The sequence below is a fragment of the Panthera tigris genome, chromosome D1, assembly GCF_018350195.1.
Source record: "Panthera tigris isolate Pti1 chromosome D1, P.tigris_Pti1_mat1.1, whole genome shotgun sequence".
NCBI lineage: Eukaryota > Metazoa > Chordata > Mammalia > Carnivora > Felidae > Panthera > Panthera tigris.
Window position 1 is genome coordinate 70,647,696 of NC_056669.1, and position 25,083 is coordinate 70,672,778.

The following is a 25,083-nucleotide window of genomic DNA, read 5'->3' on the forward strand; positions in this document are numbered from 1 at the left end:
CCAGGTGTGTCTCATGCTCTGGCCCATTTCATTCCAGCCCCACTTGGTAAGTACACAGGGAGATGCCTCTCAGCCCCACTGTGCTCTTTAACCATCCAACCTGATGGTAGGATGTTGGGAACTCCTGGCAAAAACTGGATGACTGCTCTGGGATTGCATTATGGAGCACTCATTGTTTAAAGGCAGAAACCCCATTTACTTTTTGAAGACAACAAGCTGTGTATTGAATGGACAAGCTCTGTTGAGTGGCCTCCCCAATATCCATTTCCCCTTCTCTTGTTAATTCCCCTGATATTCGACATTAATGCCAACCTTACCCAGCCCAAGCCCTCTTGGCTAAAGCTGACCCCACCCCTGGCCTTGAAGGCAGGACATGTGATTCAAATTAATGTGACCCTGCTGTCTGGCCCCAGAGTTTGGTGGAGGGATGGGCATGCTGGCAAAATTGGGCCAAAGAGCATGAGGATTCATTTGCTGGGAGCCTCTGGGAAATAGGCCTCTTAGCTCTTCTGAGAGGATTTTAGAGAAATTCTTTCCTTTCTTCTGTGACAGGAGAGAAGAAACATGTAGCACAGGGTATGGATGTGGAAGCATCGCAGCAGATCACTTTGCCATAGTGAAGGGGAGTCAGCCCTTGGGGAAAGTTGTGTGTGGATCAGACAAGTTGGAATAAACCAAACATTGTTGTTCCCACATTCCTAATGAGCTAATCAATCTGTTTTATGACTTAATCCAGTTTGTGTTATTTTTTCCCCTCATTTTTAAATCTTATTTACAACCGAAATCATCTTCACTGACAACTTCCAAATTAAATTTTATGTTTGTTAGCCAGTAAGTAGGGTAACCATATAATTTCCTGTAAAACCATAACTTTTTTCAGAGACTATGAGCTATTAATTATTATAGAGGTGCAACAGGTGTGAACTGGGACCATCGTGGACAAACTGAGATGTGTGGTCCCTCTACCCCTGAGGTATATGCTGCTTGCAGTTCTTTCCAGGAAAAAGCCGTGAGACTTTTTGCAGTTGATTCTATATCTCTGGGTACCAGTTTTTCAATATGTGAAATGAAATGCGACATTCCATGAACGTACGTGGTTTGTCTCTAGTCTGTAATATTCTGAGCTCAGTGCTGGAGTGGGATTCTCAAGGATGGAATGTTCCTTAGGGCAGAGATAGTAATACTAACAACAATAATGGTAGCCAGTATTACTTAGCTATTGATGCAGAAATGCTGCATATCTAACAGCCACAAAAATCTCAGTGGTTTACATTAACATTTATCGTTCTTGCTGATGACTCTGCAGGTCTGGTTGATCTCAGCTGTGCTTGCTTGGCCAGGCTGAACTGCAGACTTTGCCTTGGGCTCAGAATGCTCCATCTGTGTGCATTCTTGTACACAAGCAGAAAGAGCAATGAACACTTGGCACATGCTCTTTTAACCGTACAGGATGGACGTTCCAAGATGCTAGGATAAACCAAGAACATTTAAAACCTTAGGTCTGACATCTGTTACTCACATTCTTTTGGCTATAGTGAGTCGTATTGCTGACCAAACTCAGTAATACTGGAGCAAGGCCATACACTTTACTCCAAGAAGGAGACACTGAAAAATCACATAGTGAAGGACTTAATTATATAAATCCATTATAGGGTAGAAATGAAGATTTGGTTACAATAACCCAACCTAAAATCCACCATGCATTGGACACTGAGTGACCAGGCACTTAAAATACATTGTATCATTAATCTTCACAACACTTTCATGGGACACATGTTAATATTTGCTTGTTGGAGGAGTGTTTCCCTAGTGTGTGCCTGTTGGGCTAAACACAGTGGTTACTTTGTAAGAGTTCTGATATTTAGTTACCTGGAAAGCAGGCAAAGCAGCTGGAGGACTCTGTTAGGCATGAAGAGGTAGCTGGAGTTATTTCTTAAACTCATGTAAGCAAGATGTACATTTGATCCCAGAGCAGCCAGTGAACAGGAGAGCCTTGGTTTAGGTTAGAAGAGAACTTCCAGTATGGACGCTCCCTCTCCTTCTCCCAGTTCCCTGACCTCATCAACTGTGGGCCTCACCTTTCAGTATTACTTCCTATATGTCAGTATTAAACCTTGTCCCTTCCTGTCCCCCTAGCACAGGCACAAACGCTATGGCAGCTACACAGGCTTAGCACACTGAATGTTTCCACACTGGATTTTGCTATTCTACCATTTTCATAAAACTATTACATGAATATTCAGGAACCACCAATGAACAAAATTAAGACTGTAAAAGACTGTATGTAATATACAAAAATCGTAAGATACTACATTTGATGTCTAAGTGTTCTAATGACAGGATTACGAGCAACAAGGAAAAGTTGAATGGGGTTTGGAAAACTGGGACAAGAGTGACTTCCAGTCAATGTTCAGTTCCCTCCACTTCTTACACATTCCTAAGACCATTTTGATGTCATAAACTTAGAGCCCTAAACCGAGTCTTTTGCCAAGCAAGTATCTTTTAAAGGAATGAATAAAACCTTTTTTTTCCTATTTAACAAATACTGCCCTCCAACAATTATAAATGTCAAGACACATAATTCTATTTCATTTAATTCTTGCTGAATATTTACTATAAGCCAGTCAAGAAGCTAAATGCAAGTGACAACCTTGGGTCAGGGTTATACACAGTCCAGTGTAGAAATAGCACATATATACAGATATAACCTTAATGAGATGTTGACAGTGCTTTATTTGAGTTATGAACAAATTTTACAAAACATGGAAGAGAGAGGAATTAATTCTTGTAGAGGCAGGAGCAGAAAGAGTAGGTGCCATTCAACCTCAGCCTTGAAAACTAAGAACAGTAAAAAGGACAATTTGGGACGAGTTTCAGAATTTAAAATATCACAGAGAAATAAAAACACAAACCATCTCCCTCAGAGCCCCCATGCCCTGCTTAGCTGCCTCAGGTACTGTCCTGGGATAATGAGGTTTACAAGTTAAAACGTCTCTCCCCAAAAGGTATGTTGAAGTTTTAACCCCTACCACCTCAGAATGACTGTATTTGGAAATACGGTCTTAGCAGAAGTAATCGGGTTTAACCGAAGTCATTAGTGTGGTGTCCTTTTAGAAAGGGGGATTTGGACACAGGCAGACATGCTCAGGGAAGACGGTAGGAAGGGGCTCAGGGAGAACCCATGGGAACAAGGAGGATTGATGAGTGATGCATCTGTAACACAAGGAAGGAACAGCGAAGAAGCCAGCAAACCAGAAGTTAGAGGCAAGGGAGGGTTCCCCTATGGCTTTCAGAGGGGGCATGGCACTGCTGACACACTGATTTTGGGGTCTAGTCCCCAGAACTGGGAGACGACAAGCTGCTGTTGTTTTAAGATGCCCAGTTTGTGGTACTTCCTTAGGGCAGCCCTAGGAAACTAACACAGGGAGTTAAGAAGTTGCTGTCAGTTAGGGTTCTGGACTGCCCACCCCTGTCTCAAACACACTGGCTTTCGTTTTATGCTTCTGCTCCGGGTTCTGTGTGAGAAGTGGGGTTCTTTCATAGGGTAGACACGAAAACCACAGTTCTACAGCTTGGGAGTGTGTCAGTGGGACATTTTCCGTTGCAAATCCCCAAAGCCTCAGTCACATGCCTTGAGTAACCGAGAGGATTTAGGACCTGTATGATTATAAAAGTCTGGAGGTTTGGTGCAGTTTGACAGAGATGTTGATCAAGGCTCTCGACTCTGCTTCTGTGCAGTGTCCTGTGAAGTTTCCACGTAAGGGTTTCCTCCTTGGGCTGGCTCCTCCTTTTAAGGTTGCAAAACGGTGCCATAGTTTGGCTCTACTCCACAGCACGGTAGGCAGAGGAGGGAGAACAGCTCTGCCCCGGTGTCCCGGGTATGGTTTTGAGGTTCTCACTGATTCCTTGAGCCTGCACTGATGACTTAGGCCTGTGTTCTGGCCCAACTGTGCCGGGAGGGAAGGATTTGCCCTGATTGGCTTAGCCCACTGTTTCCATGAATCTTGGTACCTAACAAAGCACCCCAAAATGTAGTGGCTCAAAACCAGAACAGCATATGCGTTCGTGATTCTGTGGGCCAGGAACTTGGGCAGGACTGAGGTGGGATGGCTCACTATCTTCCATGTGGTGTTGGCTGGGTCCAGTCACACATTTAGAATAAATATGTGTGTAAAAGGTATGGAGTGGCTTGCGTCATTTTTCAGTTTCAAAGTGCCTTCTTCTCAGTTTGTAGGATACTGTCCTTCCTCCACCTTCTAACAGGTGGAGTTTATCTTTTGGCTCGTGCATTTTGCCATGTTTTCTGTGACAACATAATTAATGATTCTGATGCATTCCAATTAGTAAACATGATTTAGAAGTGAGTCATCATGATTGTTTTTCTCAACCTGAAGATTAAGCATGAGTAATGTTTTCCTGGGGCAGGAGGGCAGCTAATGGTCCTTTCTCTTGGGCAGTGGGCCTGCCGTGGTTGAAAGTCACGGTTCCAGGCAATGGGGAGCGACTAATGTCTTGATTCCATCTGCAGGGCAGATTTTCTGTTCTGAGATTCAGCCTTAAAGTGCCCCTATAACAGTTCTGAAATATAGTCACACCCTCTTTCATTTCCCCCGTGTACACATAGGCTGCTAGTTTGTGATTTTCCAATTTCCAGCAGCACACTGTGCCCAGAGGCATTTTTTTCTTCCTATTGGCCTCATCCATGGGGCCCAGACCACCCCTGGGTGCTCACACAGTATTCTCATTGCCATGGCTTTTTCTTGCTTTCTGGCCTGGAACAGGACAGCCCATTCCATCCAATATATTTATACATCAACCAGGGGAATGGCCACAACTCAATTGTCTTTCCTTCTGAATTCCCTTCCATGCATATTGGAACGCATACGATCTCTAACGACTAAATGAAAACAAACACGAACATATTGAAAGGGAAGGACAATGTATCTGTGGTATCTGAGCTGCAGCTATCATGAAAATCTCTGCACCCCCACTCCCCCCCCCACCCCTGGGGTGTATGCAATTCGTCCAAGAAACATGGGATTCACCTTTTTATGGTGAAAATAAATATCTATTGAATAAGTGAATTAATAATATATAAATAAATAGGATAACCCTGTGCAGCATACCTGAGGATGGAAAAGTTTAGGGACATGGATAATGTTCCCTGGTGAATAAGCTTTCTTCACTCAAGAGTCCTGGATCCCAGGAAGACACCAGTGAGAGCTGGTAACAGGTACCTTAAACTTGTATCCTCCTCCCCTACACTGCAGGAAGATACCTGAGCCCAGAAGAGGAGTTTTAAAGAGTGAGAACTTCTCTCTTAAGCTGAGTAGGATTAAGATTATGAGGAGTCCTTTGGGAGACTTGGACAGAGTGAGGGATGAGGGGTCGGGGAGAGGGGATGGAGGAAGTGAACAGGGAAGAGGGAAGCCCTCCATTACTTCCCCTTGGGCCTCTCCAAATTGAAAATCCCACCCTGGTGCCTGCAACATTTTCTGCAGGGTTCTTGGCTGTGCCTCCCTGACCAGGAGTGGCTAGTCTACAAGGAGGACTTGAAGGGGCTCCATAGGTGGCTCAGCTGGTTAAGCTTCCAACTTTGGCTCGGGTCACGATCTCATGGTTTGTGGATCTGAGCCCTGCATCAGGCTGTGCGCTGACAGTCTAGAGCCTGTTTGGGATTTTCTTCTCTACTCCTGTCCCTGCCCCCCACTCTCTCTCCAAATAAATAAATGAACTCACATGTCTCTTCCTTAATGCTGTGGCTCCTGCAACCACTGTTTCATATGAGCAGCTCACTTCTGCTCCTGCATTCCATTGGAGACAGCCCTTGCTCACCTCCATTTGGCTAAAGGACCTGGGCTCTGGAGGAAACAGAGGCTATTTAAGTGAATTATTTCATTAGAACCAGGACCAAGGGCCGCTTCTGCCATTGTCTGGCAGGCTAATCTCAGGACAGCTCCAGACGACTGGGAATATATAATCTGAAGAATCCATTAGCCTGTCAATGTGGGGACTGGGGCCAGGGAGGGGAGGGGGAAGTGGGGGGAGGCAGGTGACAGTAAATATTGTGGAAAGTGTTTAAGGGGTGTGGCCTGACTGCAGCTTCAGCAGCAACCCTAGGACAGGGAGGAGGCACCTGGGGGACAGTTAATAGAAGATAAGGAGGGAATTGCAGGGCAAGGTAGATCAGGATGGCCCTCATGCGTGCCTCTCCAGGCCATCAAACTTGAATGCCCATTGGAATCTCCTGGGATTCTACAAAATGTTGGAACCTGGGTTTTACCCAGGTTCTGATTAAATTGGTCTAGCTTGTGGCCTGGACATCAGAGTTAGGATGCTCCAGATGAGGAGGCTGAAGGGAATGGAGAGATTTTATCATTTCATAGTGGAGAGCGGGAGGGACCCCTACAGAGCACAGCTTCTCAGGTGAAGCACAGCCCAAGAGGGAAAGATACCTACATGGACTAGTGACAAAGAAAGGGCCTTACATTTTATCTCTTGAGTTCCCAGGACAATTAATAGTCCCATTTACCACTCTTCTTTCCCTTACCAGTCATGTGGCCTTGGTCAAGTGTTATTTTCCTCACCTGTAAGATGGGTATCATCACCTAATCTACGTATTTCCTATTATTGCCATAAAAATCAGGGTTGATGAGGATGCTGTGCAAACAGTCTAGGATGGGAGAGAAGAAACGGCAGAGCTGCGTCTCCACTCCATGGCTTCCATTGAGCTTAGAATGAACTTCAAACTCTACTCAGACCCACAGACCCCACACGGTGGGGCTCTTGCCTACACCTCCAGGTTCAACACTTGCCATTCCCATCTGTGTTCACATGTTCTAGACACGCCGGCTTGTCTCTGCTCTGGAATACCGAGTTCTTCCTTCTTTCTGCAATTTCTGTCTCCTCCACCTGGATTGCAAGGGCCCTACATATTCCAGTGTAACCTCATCTTTTCTTGGGGTTTTTATTATCGCAATGCACTCAACTAGCAGCAGGGTAGGCAGTGACTGCTCAGTATGGAATTAGAAGTATGGATTGTGACTGAAAAGGAAGGAGTTTATAGAAAAGATGTTGAGTGGGGAACGTGGAGGTAAAAACTTGATTTTTGTGTTGGAGGAGAGACTTGAGTATTTTTTCTTCAGAAGGAGCCAGCAGGAGGGAAACTTGTCATGTGGGGAAAGTCTGGTAATCAAGGGATCAAATTCCCCCAGCACTTTCTCCATGCAAAATCCCTTTGAAGAGATAAAACATGTGATTGATTCTTAAGGAATCTGGTTCTCACTTAGCTTCCTTTTTTTCCTATCACTTTATGGATTTCTATACTGTATCACAAATACTTCCTTATGCATGTGTGTGTGAACGGTGAGTTCAGTGAGCAGAGGGGGATAGGTCTTCCTCATTGGATCCTAGTGCTGAATACAAAAAATGGTAAGTGACATGGGTGCCCTGGAGCAGCAGGAATCCACTCAATGAATGGAAGAAGGAGCAATGGAAAAGAGGGAACAAGGCGGGAACATGGAGTGTGTGGATGCTGAAAGAAACTTCATGAGAGCTTCGTGACTGGGAGGGAAGGAGCAGGAGCAAACACTATTTTTCTCTGCTCTCTCATAGTCCTTGTCTACATTCTAGCATATTTTACAGAGCTATAATCAAACATCTGCATAATTGGACATTTAGTTTTACCAAACAGTATTTTGAACAACACCTTACACTGGCTCATATTCTTCATAATTATTGTGAGAACTGCACAATATTTTATCCAGTTAATGTACTGCAATTTACGTCACTGTCTTCACTGTCCCTGTTGTTGGACATTCAGGTTGTTTTCAATTTCTGCTATTACAGAGAATGCTACAGGGAGGAGCAGCATACAGAGGGATTGCCCTTCTCCTGAATTAGCTCCTCATCTAAATTACAGTGAGTGAAATTACTGGGTCAAAGGGCAGGAACCTTCTATGGTTTCAGTACCTACTACTGTGTTCCTGTTTTTTATCCACAGTCATAAAGTCTCATCCATTTCACTGTGAACAATGGTGCTAGTGTTATTATTATACCTTTCTTGACAAGTTAAGGATATAAAAGTATACTTTGTTGTTTAATTTGAATTTGGTTACAGGCTGAACCCTCTCCGGTGTTTGCTTACTATGTATACCTTGTACTATTTATGTTATTTACCATCAAGGGGCATTTGTGATATTTACATATATTAGAATTAAACATTTTATATATTGTGACTAATAATCCATTTCTCTAACATTTGAGCAAGATACACTTCTTGCTGTTTGCTTTTTCACTGTGATCAGTTGGTTCTTGTACTGAAGTCATATATTGATCTTTTCCTTGCAGAATTCTTTCAAAAATCAGAAACTATTATCTAAGTAAGCCTATAAAAACTCTCAATTCTATTATGTGCAATTTATGATCATTAAGTTATTTAATAAATTTGTGATTTTAAGTATACACTTTAGATATAATTTGATGTTTTCCTAAACTGTAATCCCATGGAAGTTTAGAGTCTATATATGAGAGACTTATGGAACAGTCTTGTTCAAAGGGAGGGCAGGCTGCTTATCTTGAAACTGCATTTCTGCCTCAATCACACAGTTCTTTTTGACAGTGCTCCTTGTTTAGTAGCTTTCTGATGGGGGTGATTATAATGGGGATTATGACTAGAGAAAGGCTAATGCTTTCCAGACCAGGACGCAGTTGTGATTATTTTGGGCTCAAGGCACTTTTGCATTCATGGGCTTCTCCCTCATAAAAATATTAGAAATTGTATTTTATATCTATTTTTTTATAAGGGTGAATATAATTTTGGCTGGATTCATTATTACATGATCCTTTTTCTTTAGAATACCTTAATTAAAACATTTTTTATGTGCCACAAATCTGGCTTATTGTGTCTAATGGATGAATCAATCCTGTCCCAAATTCTTCCTTTAGCACTATTTAACTTTATCTATCTATCTATCTATCTATCTATCTATCTATCTATCTAAATAATTGAGTTTACTTCTTGCCTTTGGATTTAGTTCCTCAGATTTACATTTCTGTCTGTATCAGAATAACAGTATTTTAACAATTACTTTTTTAAAAAAATATGTTCAAATATCTGTTCGAGTTGATTTATAACCCAGAGTTCTTTTTAGGTCTCTTAACCACTTATTTCCAAAATGAACTTTAGAACCCTTCTGTTTATTATACAACAGAAAACCCTGTTGAAGTTGCATTGTGTTTGTAAGTTATTGCAAAGAGATGTGACATCTTTATAAAGGTACAACAATTTGATATTCTCTTGCAGGATCAGGATACCATGTTCATGTTACAGAGAGGGTTCAAAAGGAATCAAGAGAGAGGCAGGAAATAGGATAAAGAAGAACCTGCAGTCTGTTAGGGTGAACTCCCAACTAGGGGTGTTCAGTGAGTCTGAGACACAAACTCCTGTGAGTCAACATAGTTTCAGAAGAAGGTTGTAAACCAGCACTGTAGGACAAGTGAAAATTTATTTTTCAGATTAGGGGAACAGAAATGCTCTTGGGCAGAGGTACTAAGACTAACCTTTGGGCAAACCTTCCTTCTCCTAATCTGGCATTCTAAAGTGGGTATGGTAGCCCTCAGTATCATATTACTTATGAGTGAGTTTAAACAACACCAAAATTTTTTTTTAGGCAGTTATCCTTGAGACCAATAAATAGTGATAGTAACAGGGAAAAGAGATCAGGGGTGAAGGCTGGCCAGTATGGAGCTATTTTGGGTCATCACTCATGATCAATTAACTTCTCTCCTTTTTCTCTTATTTTATATATCCTTATAATTTTCTACGTTTATAGTTTTCTAATATGAAAGACAGCAATTTTAGGATAGATTTACAAAATTTGGAGGCCTCCTAAGTCTAAGTCTTTAATGATGGAAAACTAATAAGCACTATAATTCAAGCTAATGACTTACAGCTGTTTTCTGCATGAATAGACATAACTCTAATATAAGAGCCATTAGAGTAAATTGAATAACTTTAGTGTAGAGAGACTTTGGTTGTATACCATATTTAATAAATCAAATACAGAGGTTACACTTGGAAAGCTGTTTCCCTTTACGAATCATGAAAAGGACCTAGGCTAGGAAGATTTCTGTGCTTCCAAGAAAAAGATGAAAGATACATGATCTGAAACTTCAGACTTTCAAAATTTCAAGGACAATGTTTTACTTAAACTTTAATGTTATGAGGCAAATTGGAGCACCTTGTTGGAAAATCTCCCAGTAGGTCTATGCCTGCCTAGTCTTCACACCTAGAGGTACACAATTACCTTTATTTACTCAGAGAAGCCATCCCAATTCAAATAAATCAAATAATGACTTATATATTTACTGGGGGATAGCACATTATTTTCCAACACTAGTTACTGTTGTTTAGTAGATGTGTATCAACAACAAAATCATCCAGTATTTGCGGGAGCTCAGCAAATTTAAAAAGAGTGGTCGGGCTGACTAAACACAGAAAATTTCCCTCAATGAAATAGGAAATTCAGTTTAAACTTACCATGAATTGGTCATGGTCCCAGACATCAAATAGAAATAAATGTAAACTATCTCTTGGAGATTTAAACCCAGGCCAATAAAAATTCCTGTTGGTTAACTACCACTGAACACAAACTAAAAATTTTAAAAATCACAAAATACACATGGAAGAAGTCATCATAAGTAAGAGCCATCAGATTCTTATTTATGAAATCCATGAAATTCATCGGATCATTAACTTTTTATCTTTTTTAATTCCTTTCTTATACATTCTTTTGGCATATTTTCCATGTCATTTTCTGTATAAATCTTCCTTATTATTTTCATTATTATATTCAATTTTATTTATGTATTATAAATTATTTAGCTAATTCCCTATTACTGGACATGGTTCCTACTCTGCCATCTTCCCATAATCCCCTTCCTCTTTGACTTAATATAGATACCAACCTCTTACCACAGGTTACAAAGCCCTCTAAACCTAACCCAGTAATTCTCACTATTGATTGCAAGAACCAAATAAATGTGTGTGTGTGTGTGTGTGTGTGTGTGTGTGTGTGTGTGTATACATACATACTGAGGATCAGGCACCATCTCTAAGAGTCAAATTCTAGCCTCATATCTTTCCATTTTATCTTTTACTCTCTGTGTGCTAACTTTAATATTCTCTCCATTTCTTGAACATGTTTTGTAGCTGGGTGTGGTAAATATTTTGCAAATGGTAACTCTCTAGGAAGAAGAATCCCAATTTGCAAATTTTGCAAAATTTACACTGTGTAAATACTCCCAACATGTCTGGTTTCCAGCTGCCAATAAGCTATCACTGTTGGGAAGAGATGCTAACAATGGCTTGCATGAGCTGAGATGAGCAGGCTCTATCTTGTCACTGATAACTATGCTTGTGCTCCTGGTCTCTATGTCTGAATACCCCTTAATTTCCCCACCTCCCACTACAACCTTTCAATCTTCAGATCTCTAATTAAAATTTCTCTCATAAGGGAACTCTTTCCATAGTTCTTGGCTAAGCTTTATCTTCCCTACATATACCTATGCTGCACTGTATTTTACTGTTAATAATCATATTTTATGTTAATGTTGATATCAATCTTCCCTGTTAATCCACCAATGAGTGCAGAGGCCATGTCTTTCCTGTTCATCTCTGTATCATTGCTGTATTAGTTGGAGCCTGCCATGGCACAACACATGGACTGGGTTGCTTAAATAATAGATGTTTGTTTTCTTACCGTTCTGTAGGCTGGAAATCTGAGCTCAAGGCGCTAGCATGGCCAGGTTTTTGAGGTCTCTTATGCTGGCTTGCAGATGGCCATCCCTTGTCCTTGTGTGCTCACATGGTAGAGAAAGAAAGAGAAGAAGCAAACTCTGTAGTGACTCTTATAATGGCACTATGATGGTCCTACTCTCATATTCTTATCTAAATCTAATTACTGCTCAAAGGCCTTATCCATAAATACCATCACCTTGGGATTAGGGCTTTAACAGATGAATTTGCAGCAGGCTGAATTATTTATTACTCTTGGGAGCTCAGCACCACCTCCTAGATTGCATATGCCCTGTAGACAGGCCTGGCATTCTTTGGCAGCTCCCCAGGTCTGGTGTATGTGACACTATTTCTGGTTTCCCTAGGGTTGTGTGGGTTTTCCTTTGCATTCCTGAGTCACGTCCTGAGCCCAATCTTCAAGAAACTGAATGATGAATAGTCTTGGTGATGCTCCCTGATCTGGAATCAGCTGTTCTTCTTTTTGAGTCCTTAGTTCTGGCCCCTATATAGTCTACCATCTCCAGAAATCCAGTCATCAGTGATCAGGGACATAACTCTCTAGCAGAGCTGGTCTTACTTGTGAGGTTCTGAGATGGCATCTGGCTATTCGACAGGATCTGTTTGGCATCCAGCTGCCACCTGACAAGCTCATTTTTCTTCCAGTTTTAAATCTCCTGCCAACATTAATGGGTCTTTCAGTAACTTCCTATATCTGGATAGAAGACCAATAGTCTCATTTGCAGAATGGAAATAGTTGACTTGACCTGGATCCAATGTGATCAGCTCATTCAGGCTCATGTTACCTCTTACTTCCCCAGTTCCTTTGTTCATCTCACAGAGTCTTGTTTATTTTTAGAGATGTGATATAATATATTATAAGGAAAGTTTTTTTAAAATCTGGATTAGGTTAGACCATAGCCCTCCTGTGCCTACTGTAAGGATAGCATTTGTCACAATGGGTTCTAATTGTTTTCCTACATGCCACAAACACTTAATCTACTGGACACTATGTTAAGTGTTACAGTGGAGAACAAAATGGATGCAGTTACTGTGTGAATGGAACTTTTAGTCTAAGGGGGTATAGACATTAATAAAATAATTATGCTAATAAATGTGTAAACTACAACTGAAAGAGTGATCGGAGAGAAAGGTGTATGTACTCTTTGAATTAATATAACCTAGACTCAAGGGGTGGTCGTCTGTGAAAGCTTCCTTGAGGAAGCAATGCTTAGCCAAACTGAGAGAAGAGTTGGAGTTAATTGAAAAGAGGGAAGATATGGGGACTCTGGAACATGGAAACAGCAGGTGGAAAAGCTCTGTGGTAGGAAGAAGGTGCACATTCTGACAAATTAGAAGAATGCCAATGTAACTAGAACTTAGAGTGAGAGGGAGAGCATAGTGAGAAATGAGAATGGAACAATAGTAACTTGGTAGACTATATTAAGGGTTTTGTTGACTATCTTTATGAAGGCACAAAATTATACCTTCCTAGATCTACGGATCAGCCAAGCTCTCCAGGAAGTCTAAAAGTACCTCTTTATGGAAACAATCTTATTGTCCTGGCAAGCCTGAGTAGGAGAGATGAAACCCAGATTTATAGTTCTTGGCTCCAGGCCCTGCCAGAGATAAGCACAGGACCTTTGTTACCTCTATCCATCACTTACATGCAGCAGCTGCTACAGGAATATCCAGAAAAGTTTTACCAAGAACAAATATCTGAGGATCTGGGGCACCTGGGTGGCTCAGTTGGTTAAACATCCGACTCTTGATTCTAGCTCAGGTCATGATCTCACGGTTCATGAGTTTGAGCCCCGCGTGAGCCTCAGTGCTGGTGGTATAGAGTCTGCTTGGGATTCTTTCTCCCTCTCTCTTGCTGTCTCTCTCAAAACAAATAAACTTAAAAAAAATCTCTGAGGAGCCAAATAATTGAAGAGCCTTACTCCCAACCCCAGAGATATTCTTGAGAATGAATAGTTAATCATCTAGGATGATTAATGTAATGAGATGGTAATGAGGTAATGAGATGGCTCTTAGAAAGTCAAGTCAAGTCAACCTAGGAACTTCAGAGTAAAGAAAATATGATTTGCTTTACATCCCCACAATTACTAACCATTCCTTCCTTCAGAGATGTGGTCTCAGTCATAGCAAATTCTTCCTGGAGAGTTGGCCCAATGATGAATCTCTTGAGAACCAAGTGAAGCAGGAGAGCTGAGCAAGTGAATTCTCTGGAGGAATTTTCTAAGAGAGTGATCTAAAGATAGAATGAACTACCTCTGAAGATAGTGATATCCAAATTTCAAAAATAAGCTAGAAGACCATTTGGAGTGTTATAGAGGAGATTCACACATGTGGGTTGGTCTACATGAGCTTCTTCCCACCTTGAGAATCTTAGAGGCAGAAAGAATAATGTAAACAAGTAGCTATAGGATGGAGAGGATTGAGAACTCAGAGAGAGATAAGAGGTGTTGGTAAAAATCATTCAATCATGAGAAAGAACAGAAGGACTTAGTTTTGTTTGGAGTAGAAGTAGCCTATGGCATTGCACATAATCTTACCTGGGCTTGTGAACCAGGGGAAAGAATTCTGGTATTGCATCCTTTCTGAAAACTGTGGTTTCCAACTTGAACTCAGGTCTCTATATCTAGCCACATGCCCTGAATATGATATCCAGATTTGGGGTTTGAAGTACAGTTATTGTGGTTTGAATGGATATTACTTATCCACAGCTGTGTAACAAATTACCTAAAAACTTAGCAGCTCAGAAGAACAAATATGTATTATCTCACAGATTCTGAAGGTATGCTATCTGGGAGAGGCTCAGCTGGGTGGTTCTGGCTCAGGGTCTCTCTCGAGGTTGCAGTCCAGCTCTCGGCTGGATCTAGAATCATCTCTAGGCTCCCGTGGGGCTGAAGAAGCCATGTCTGAGCTCTCTCACTTGGTTGTTGACAGGCCTCCATTCCTTGACACATGGACCCCTCCACAGCCTGCTGTTGAATTGAGTGGCCTCATTTCATGGCATCTGGCTTCCCACGAAGGAGAGACTCAAGAGGGAGAGAAGTGTGAGCAGGTGAGTGAAATGGTGCTCCAAAAGGAAGCAGGACTTTCATCTAAAACACATTAAGATCTCTTACAGCTCAAGAAGATAATGTACTCAATTAAAAATGGGCAAAATAGTGGAACTGGAACTTCACAAAAGAAGGTAAACAAACGGCTAATACATACATGAAAAGATCCTTGATTATCACCAGTCATTAGGGGGGAAAATTAAAATCTATAATGAGGCACTGCTATAATGAGAATGGCTAAAATTTAAAAAGGCTGAAAACATCAAGCCTTGTCAAGGGTGTGGGGAGCAAGGCAAATGCTCATAAGTTTCTGCTGGGAGAGTAAAATGGCATGGTCATTTGTAAGCTGGCATAGTCTATTTAGTTAAAACAGGCATTTACCGTATAATTTCTAGCTAATTGTCCAAGAGAAATGACTTCAACTGTTCATGAAATACTTGTACATGAATATTCATAAGTGTTATGCATAACAGCTGAAACTGGAAATAATACATGTGTCCACCCAACAAATTCTGGTATATAATGGAATACTGTTTAACTACCCACCCCAATCCTTGAGCCAATTAATATCCAATTAACACCCCAAATAGTTATATCTGATATATGCGGCAATATAAATAAATCTCCCAAACATTATGCTGAGTGAAAGAACCTAGATACAAGAGAGTACATACATACCTATCTGTAGAGAAGTGAATCCAGAGAGATAGAAATCACATCAGTGACTGTGTGAGGCATAGGGATTTGGGGAATATTGGCTGCAAAATGACAGGAAAAACATTCTGGGATGATGGAAACATTTATACCTTTTGTTGTAATAATTACATAGGTTTTATGGAATACTTTAGGTAAAACTCATGGAAATATAAATCATGTATATAATTTTATATTCTATAATTTCACCTTATGAAAGTTGATTTTAAAAGTAAGAAAAAGCTTATAATACATAAACTAAATATTTTTAGGAATACAAGGGATAATTCACAAAAATTAAATAATACTTGGAAACTTTATTGCCCTCTCTTTGTCTTTGCAAGATCAACTACCCAGGCAAAAATAATATATAAGAATATTATAATTATTTGCTTTAAGTACATATCCATAGCTAGCTAACTAGATACTGATATAAAAGTTGTTACCTCAGGAAATGTACTCTATTTTCTGTTATTTAAAACATTTGTAGGAAAGGATCACATCCTAGACCTGATAGAAAATCTTAAAATTTCCCAGGCAAAAATAGATCACTCTGTATCAAACCTCAATGCACAAAACCTGGAACTACATAAGTGAACAATAATTTTAAAAGCTATTTAAAATTATAAATTTCCCTACTAAATTACTTTTGAGCTAAAGGTAGATATCAAAAGGAAAATTAAAGACAATTTTAAGAATGGCAACTTCACATCTCAGAACATGATGAATGGTTAAAGATGAAGTCAGAGAAAAACCTTACAGAGTTTTATTATTTATTTCTTCACTAAATAATATTTATTGAAGGGCTATATGTTATGCCCAGAATTCGTGATCCCCAAATACTGCCAGGGAGCCGAGTCCGATGTAAAAGCAAAAGAGCCTTTATTCGAGCTAGCTCGAGCTCAATCCCCTACCTGCACCGACGCAGCGGTGAGATACCAGGGAGAGAGAGCGAGTTTCAAAAGCACAAAGGTTTTATTGGGACCTAGGGGCAGTTGGTGAGGTAATGGCTATGGCCTCAGCTGATTGGCTGGGGAAGGGTCCGAGTTCTGTTAGGCAGGTGGGGGAGGGGGTTGCTCAAGGGGAGGAGGTGTGGTCAAGGTGAAGGACACAGAACAAGATGGAGTCGGCCGGCTTAGGCCCGCCCTTTCATTCCCCCCTTGTCATGTAGCTTACGGACCCAATCGTGGGACCGGCTGCATTTATGGTGACAAGGGGAACAGAGTTTGCAGGTTTACACAAAGTTCTGGGAACCAAGTGTCCCTGGATTGGCTCTGGGAGGTCTGATTAAGTATTGTCCCTGAGCTGGTGTCTGTGATCTGCCAGGTGATGTTTTGGGGGGCGTGGGGACTCCCAGCAGCATGAGCAATGACAAGCAGAGTTAACAGAGTTACCAATATTAGGTGGGTTGAATGCGCTGTAGCTTGAGCTTGAGTGGGTTGTGTTGGTCCCGATTGATGGCCCATCACGTGATGAAGTCCTTCCGGATCGAGGAGGGGTCCGCTGGCCGAACGTAGGTGCGATGGACCCAGGTCGCGATGCCGTCTACTTTGAGAGCGGTGGGGGTTGTCAGCGCCACGATGTAGGGTCCCTTCCAGCGCGGCTCGAGGGTCTCTTGGTGGTGCCTCTTGACGTAGACCCAGTCTCCCGGCCTGTACTGATGAGGTGTCGGGGTCGGGCCAACCTCGTAGATGGCACGGAGGCGTGGCCAAATGTCCTCGTGCGCCCTCTGGAGCCCTCTCAAGGAAAGAAAAAGTTCTTGATCTTTAAACTCAGCAATAAGTTCAGCTCGAAGGCTGGGAATAACAGGGGGTGGCCTGCCAAACATGATCTCGTAGGGAGTAAAACCCAAGGTGTAAGGGGTGTTCCTAACCCGGTAAAGGGCATATGGTAGGAGAGTCACCCAGTCCCCGCCAGTCTCCATGGTTAATTTGGTAAGGGTCTCTTTTAGGGTTCTATTCATTCTTTTTACCTGTCCTAAGCTCTGGGGCCTATAAGCACAATGTAATTTCCAGTTTGCCCCCACCGCCTTGGCTACTGCCTGTGTTACCTGCGAGATAAAAGCTGGTCCATTGTTGGATCCTACCATGGCAGGACAACCATACCTGGGTAAGATGTCTGCTAGTAGCTTCTTAGCCACCGTCTGAGCCATTTCATGCTTGGTTGGGTATGCCTCCACCCAGCCAGAGAAGGTGTCTGTAAATACTAAAAGATATTTATAACCATACTTTCCTGGTTTGACTTCAGTGAAGTCGACTTCCCATTGGGCTCCCGGTCTGGTGCCTCTGAGCCTGGTTCCTTTTTTATTTAATGTGGCTCTTGCGTTGGTGAGTTGGCAGGTCTTGCAGGCAGATACAACTTGCTCTATTTTGGTGTCCTGTTGGTGAATCTTGATTCCGGCATGTCGGATTAAGTCTTAATTTTCGGGCCCCCATGTGAGTAGACTGATGCATGTGCTCTAATGTTGAGACTCCGAGCCGGTCTGGCAGCACGTGCTCCTTGTTAGGTGTATACCACCATCCCTTTATCTCCTGGGCCATGGGGAGTTTCTTGATCCGCTATAACTCCTCCTGGGAGTATTTGGGCTGGTCTGGTAAAGCTGGGTCTCCCGGGTCTGGTAGTTGTATGGTCATGGTGGGGACTGAAGTAAGGGTGACTGCCTTGGCTGCCTGGTCCGCCTTTCGATTACCTCTAGCTACTGGGTTATCAGCTTTTTGGTGCCCTTGGCAGTGGATAATGGCTAGCTTGGCAGGAAGCCATAAGGCCGTAAGCAGGTTAAGTATCTCCTGCTTATTTTTTATAGTCCGTCCTTCTGCCGTCAGTAACCCCCTCTCCTGATAAATTGCTCCATGAGTATGAGCTGTGGCAAACGCATAACAGCTGTCTGTGTAGATGTTAAGCCGTTTTCCAGCTCCCAGCATCAGCACCTTGGTGAGGGCTATGAGCTCTGCTCGCTGGGCTGACGTTCCGGAGGGTAGAGCCTACACCCATACGGTGTCCGTTTCGGTGACCACCACTGCACCCGCATACCTGTGTCTGTCTCGCACAAAGCTGCTGCCATCAGTGAACCAAGTAGCCTCGGCATCGGGGAGGGGCCGGTCGGTCAGATCCGTCCGGAATCCATGTACTTGTTCCAGGATTCCCGCACAGTCATGTAATGGAGCACCTAGGTCAGGGTCGGGCAGCAGGGTTGCAGGATTGAGGGCTGCACTGGGGTGGAACCGCACTTGTGGAGGGTTGAGTAGGAGGCTCTGGTAATGAGTCACACATGTGTTGCTCATCCATCTGTCAGGAGGCTGTTTCAGGACCCCTTCAATGGCGTGTGGGGTCGTGATCCAGATATCCTGTCCTAGGGTCAGTTTGTCTGCATCCTTGACTAGGAGTGCTGTCGCTGCAATAATTCTTAGGCATGGCGGCCAGCCGGCAGCCACTGGGTCTAGTTTCTTAGTCAGGTAAGCCACTGGGAGGTTCCAGGGGCCTAAGGCTTGAGTTAGAACCCCTTTTGCTATTCCCTTATGTTCGTCTACAAAGAGGTGGAAGGGTTTCGTAATGTCTGGTAGGCCCAGGGCTGGGGCACTTAGGAGGGCCTTTTTTAACTGATTAAAGGCAATTTCTTCTTTTTCAGTCCATTTAAATGTTTTCCCCTCTTTGGTAGCTTCATAAAGGGGCCTGGCAATCTCAGCTAAACCTGGAACCCAGAGGCGGCAGTAGCCAGCTGATCCTAGGAATTCCCTCACTTCTCTTAGGGAGGTGGGAGTAGGGATCTTTAGGACAGTTTCTTTTCTGGCATCTGATAACCGCAGCTGTCCGCCCTCCAGGATATATCCCAGGTAACTTACCCTCTCCTTGCATATCTGAGCCTTCTTCGCGGATGCCCGGTACCCTAAGGCCCCCAGGGTAGCCAGCAGGTCCTGGGTCCCTCGCTCACAGTCTTTGGCCATGTCGGCAGCAATCAGGATGTCATCTACGTACTGTAGAAGGGTGAGGCCAGGGTGCTCCCTTCTGTACTCACCCAGGTCCTCGTGTAGTGCCTCGTCGAAGATGGTGGGTGAATTTTTGAATCCCTGAGGTAGCCGTGTCCAGGTGAGTTGCCCACTGTAGCCCTCCTCCGGATCATGCCACTCGAAGGCGAACAAGGGTTGGCTCTGGGGTGCCAGCGGCAGACTGAAGAAGGCGTCCTTTAAATCTAGTACAGTATACCAGACCCTGGAGGGCGCCAAGGAGCTCAAAAGAGTATATGGGTTGGGAACAGTTGGGTGTATGTCTGCGACCCTCTTATTTACTTCCCAGAGGTCTTGTACTGGTCGGTAGTCATTTGTGTGAGGCTTTTTGACCGGCAGTAGGGGGGGGTTCCAGGCAGACTGGCAAGGAACTAGTACCCCTAGGCTTCGTAGTCTCCGGATGTGTGGCTGGATCCCCTTCCGGGCCTCCTGAGACATGGGGTATTGTTTGATCCTTACCAGACTCTCTCCTGGCTTGAGCTCTACCAGGACTGGAGTCCTGTGAGCGGCTAGTCCCATTCCCCCCCCCCCCTCCCCCCCCCCCTCCGTCTCTGCCCAAACGGAGGGGAATTCTTGTAGCCATCTGTCTATATTATCCTCTCTCGGGAGCGCCTCCTGGTGGAGGCGGTATTCATCCTCCAGTTTCATGGTCAGTACCTGGATGGGGTGGCCCTTGCCATCGGTGACCTGAGGCCCCCCTTGTCTGAAAGTTATCTGAGCTCCAATCTTGGTCAGTAAGTCCCGTCCTAACAGCGGGTAGGGGCATTCCGGTATTACCATAAAGGAGTGGGATACCCAGCCCGTTCCCAAATCTACTGTTCTTCAGGTAGTCCATGAATACTGGCTCATACCAGTTGCCCCTTGTACCCAGGACTTCTTGCTGGCTAGTTTTCCTTGTGGGGTGCGGAGGACCGAATGTTGTGCTCCGGTGTTGACAAAGAAGTCAACAGGGGTCCCCTCCACTTCAAGAGTTACCCTGGGTTCGGGGAGAGGGTCCGAACCCCAACTCCCCTAATCACTTAGTTCATCTAGCTCTAGGACTTTTACTCGATCAGTCTTGCTTCCCTTCCCGCCGGCCCTTTTTGGACAATCTCGGGCCCAATGCCCTATCTCCTTGCAGTATGCGCACTGATCCTTCTGCAGCTTCTGCTTCCCCCGCTTGGTGGTTCCTTTACCTTTTCTTGCGTCGTCTGCCAGCTGCCGGAGACGGCGGTCTCATTCCTCGGGGGAGTCAGCAGTGGTAGCTAGTAGTATTCTGGCCAGGTCTCGAGTCTGCTTACTGCTGGCATCCGCCATGGCGCGAGCCTGCTTGTCCTCAGGAGGCTCCCGGTTATTATATACCTTTTCAGCTACCACCAGTAAGTCATGCAGACTTTTTTCTCCTAGTCTATCTATTTTCTGTAATTTTGTCCTAATGTCTATGGCCGTTTGTTTACAAAGGCCATGATAACAGCTGCCTTGCTTTCCGGAGCCTCTGGATCCATGGGGGTATAGGTACGGAATGCCTCCATGATCCGTTCTAAAAAGGCAGCCGGAGATTCATCTTTTCCCTGTTGTACATTTCCTACCTTGGCCAAATTGGTTGGCTTTCTAGCAGCCATTCGGAGACCCCCCATTAGAGTCTGGCGGTAGACCCGGAGCCTCTCCTTACCTTCTGCCGTGTTGAAATCCCACTGGGGCCGAGTTAAGGGGAAGGAGGCATCTATCTGAGCCTGGTGGGTGGTGGGATTCCCGTCTGCGCCCGGAACTAGTTTTCGGGCCCCATTGAGGATTCTTTCTCTTTCTTCAGTCGTGAACAGGACCTGCAAAAGCTGCTGGCAATCGTCCCACGTGGGCTGATGGGTAAAAAGAACAGAGTCTAATAAATCAATAAGCCCTGCCGGTTTCTCGGAAAACTTAGGATTCTGAGCTTTCCAATTGTAGAGGTCACTAGTGGCGAAAGGCCAATAGTGATGGGGCTGATTCCCCTCCGCGTCTGGGGGTCCGGTGGCTCGCAGGGGCAGAATAGTGGAGTCGGCGGCGGAGGCGGATTGCTCCCTCTGAGCCCTTTGTCTGGTAAAGGGCGGGCTTCCCACTGGAGCGTTTCTGCCTCCTGCTCTGGGAACAGCGTCTGCCTCCCCTGGAGGGGGAGGATGGTGTTCTTCCGGCATCCTAGAGGGGTTATACGGGGAGGAAAAAATTAATTTTTCTTCAGTACCCCCCTGTAAGACAGGGTAGAGGGGTGCTGAAGGCTGGATAAGACTTTTCTTCTTCTTTGTCCCCTGCAAAGCAAGAATGGGTTTTGGCTCAGGAGGGAGCGGGGCTAGGAAGGGCTTAAGCCAAGAGGGTGGGTCTTCTACAAGGTCCTGCCAAATGATAATGTAAGGGAGCTGATCAAGATGGCCCATCTTAGGCCGAGAGATGATACTCCTGACTCGGTGGATGGTAGGGAGGTCGAAGGTCCCCTCTGGTGGCCATCCAACATTGAAAGTTGGCCACTCGCTAGAACAAAAAAACTGCCACCAACCCTTTCAGACTTCCACACTGAGGTTGTAAGCTCTTCCCCTCACATCCTTAAAGTGATCAATCATAATACTTACAGGAGTAGTCTGAGTCTGTCCCATAACGTCCATCCAGTAATTCCACAGAACAAAACAGAGAAACACAAAAACAGACAAACAGAGGGCCCCTAGAAAGTCTTCCAACTCCATGGAAGCAAAACCGAAAGCTAGCTTAGACCTTTGAGGGGATTCCAGGTCCCTCCAAAACCGATGAGGGGATTCCACGTCCCTCCAAAGACGACGGCCTCACGCCAACCAGCGGGAGCGACCCGCCTCGTCTCAGACCTTTGAGGGGATTCCACGTCCCTCCAGAAGGGAGGATCAGAACGTCTTCCGAAACTCCTGGCCCGTGGTCCTCCAGTGCGTCCACTTAGACCGCGTCGGGCACTACCAGAATTAAATGAGCTCACACAGAAAAGACAGAACAAACAGACAGACACTAACCGTAGCCAGTCAGGCTCTCCGGGTCGGGGGTCCCTCGGGGGTCTTGGGGATCCCGGGCCGAGCCCCCAAATGTTATGCCCAGAATTCGTGATCCCCAAATACCGCCAGGGAGCCGAGTCCGATGTAAAAGCATTTACATCGGACTCGGCTCCCTGGCGGTATTTGGGGATCACGAATTCTGGGCATAACACTATACTGTTCTAGAATTTTTTTTATGCTCCAGGGATATAGATTTAAAAAAATTTTAACTTCCTTCATAGAGTTACATGCTAGTGGAAGACAGTGAACAACTCCACCCGCCCCCCCAAATATGTATAATATCTCATATAATGATAAGTTCTTTGGGTAAAATAAAGCTGAATAAAGAGGATGGAGAGTGTTCAGGAAGAAATGCTATTTTGTACAGTGGTCAGGGAAGCCATCTCTGAGAAGGTGATGTTTCAGCAGAGTTCTGCAGGAAGGGAGAGAGTCAGTCATGCAGACTTTGGGGGAAGAGCATTGCAGGCAGAGCAAATAGTAAGTTCAAAGGCCCTCAGTCAGTGGGTTAGTTGGCAGGTAGGGAGATCAGAGAAATGATATGGGGTCGGATCACGCAGTACCTCTTGGGCTACTGTAGGATTCTGACTTTTATTCTGAGTGAGATGGGGAGACTGGAAGGTTTTGACCAGGGGATAGACACAATGTGACTTACATGTTAAAAAGATCACTCCAGAATTGTCTATATAAAGAGGATAGAAACAGGGAGATCAGTTGGGAGATTGTTGTTACAGTTCATGTAAAACATAATGGAGACTTGGATCAGGAAGGAGTTGGGGGGGGGGGGTCGAAGAAGTGATTAAATACAAGTAATCAAGACAAAATATATGCAGTTTAACTTAATAATTCAACTCAGAAATCAAGGAAGAGACCTGCTCAACAAACTTTTCAACAATTATCTGGGAGAAGGGAATTGAGTGGTCAGCAAAGAAATTAGTGAATTAAAAACAAGGAAATGGTAGAATTGGAAAATATTAAAGCTCAGTCTTGAAAATTTCAATTAAATAGAAATTTCTGGTAAAGTAAGTGAGGGAAAGGAAAAGGGAAAATACAGATACACCGCATCCAGAATGAGAAGAAAAATACAATGTCAAATGTGAAGATTTTAAATTATAATAAAAAAGTACAATTTGCTAATATATGCAAAGAAATTTAAATAACAAATTTCATGAAGATACATGTAAATCAAGGATAGATAGAATAACAATAGAATAGAATAACTACAGCAGAATTTAAAAACCTTAAGAACTCTGAGAAAACTTAAAACCTAAAGGAACTCTGTAAGAAAGTTTTACAGGTGAATTATATAAAACTTAAAGCTCAGATAGTTTTCATACTCCTTACATTAACCTAAAGCATTAAAAGTTCAAAAGCTTGCAAACTCATTTGATGACATTAGCATAGCCCCAATATTAAACTTAACAATGGTGGTACAAAATCCTTAATAAATCATAAGCGCATTGAATTTGCAAGTGTATTTTAATACATATCCTCTCACCTAGTAGAGTTCATGAAGAAGCAATGTAATGATTTAAGACACCTGACTATGGAGCCAGATAGCCTAGGAACAGGTTTGCATCTTGATATGGATCTGCTATCTGTGTGGCTTTGGTCAACCTGTTTCATGTCCTATATCTCAGTTTCTTCATAAAATGGAACTCTGACACTATTTACTTTATGCAGCTGTAAAGATTAAAGGAGTCAATTCTGTGAATCATTTATTACAGCCTAGCATGTAGTAAGCACTCAAATATATTAAATGTTATTATTAGTTTTTATGCCTGGAAATGTATTATCATTAAGAGGAGAAAAGCCATAAGATTATGTGGTTAGTACCAAAAGATATTTTGATAATATTTTATATTCATTTATGATCTTTAAAAACTCTTGGTAGTATACAATAAGAAGAAAGATACTTTCTTTTTTTAAATTTTTTTTAATGTTTATTCATTTTTTGAGAGAGAGATGGAGACAGAGCGCGAGTGGGGGAGGGACAGAGAGAGGGGGAGACACAAATCTGAAGCAGGTTCCAGGATCTGAGCTGTCAGCACAGAGCCCCATGCGGGGCTCAAACCATGAACTGGGAGATCATGACCTGAGCCGAAGCTGTTAACTGACTGAGCCACCCAGGTGCCCCAAAGAAAGATACTTTCTTAAGATGATGAAGAAGTTCCATTTGAAATCAATAGCCTTCATCATCAAGGGTACCTATTATCATTTTTATCTCAACATTATCAGGAAGTTCTACATGATACAAAAAGAACAAAAATGTGAACTAAGATTTACTATTATTTACAGATGACACAATTGTCTACCTAGAAAACCCAATGCCATAAAAAATCCAAACCGCAAATTCTAACTTTCTTCTGGAAGAATAAATGTGTGAAAATTGCCAAGAGCATTTTGAAAAAGAGAAGTATAAAGTACCTTTGTTCTACTAGTAATAAAAGTGTATTACTAACATAGGTGATTATCAATACAGGAGAAAAGGGCAGAAGAATATTAGC

At 43.3% G+C, this 25,083-nt stretch overlaps 1 protein-coding gene across 4 annotated transcripts in view; it reads right to left on the reverse strand.

The window, feature by feature from the left end:
- Positions 1–16,508, reverse strand: part of LOC122231152 — a 42,298-nt gene extending 25,790 nt beyond the window's left edge. The window contains exons 1-6 of one of the 4 annotated variants that reach the window (XM_042958376.1): positions 16,470–16,508; positions 15,541–15,620; positions 14,584–14,838; positions 13,908–14,048; positions 11,763–11,854; positions 1,224–1,467 (exon numbers count right to left, since the gene is read on the reverse strand). In XM_042958376.1, the coding sequence (XP_042814310.1) occupies positions 1,260–1,467; positions 11,763–11,854; positions 13,908–14,048; positions 14,584–14,766 (624 nt within the window). In that variant the 5' untranslated portion in view covers positions 14,767–14,838; positions 15,541–15,620; positions 16,470–16,508 and the 3' untranslated portion in view covers positions 1,224–1,259. Of the gene's footprint in view, positions 1–1,223; positions 1,468–11,762; positions 11,863–13,907; positions 14,049–14,583; positions 14,839–15,540; positions 15,621–16,469 lie in introns of those variants that run through there. The other 3 variants (XM_042958377.1, XR_006208324.1, XR_006208323.1) reach the window with 3 other exon arrangements.
- Between the last annotated feature and the right edge of the window lie 8,575 nt (positions 16,509–25,083).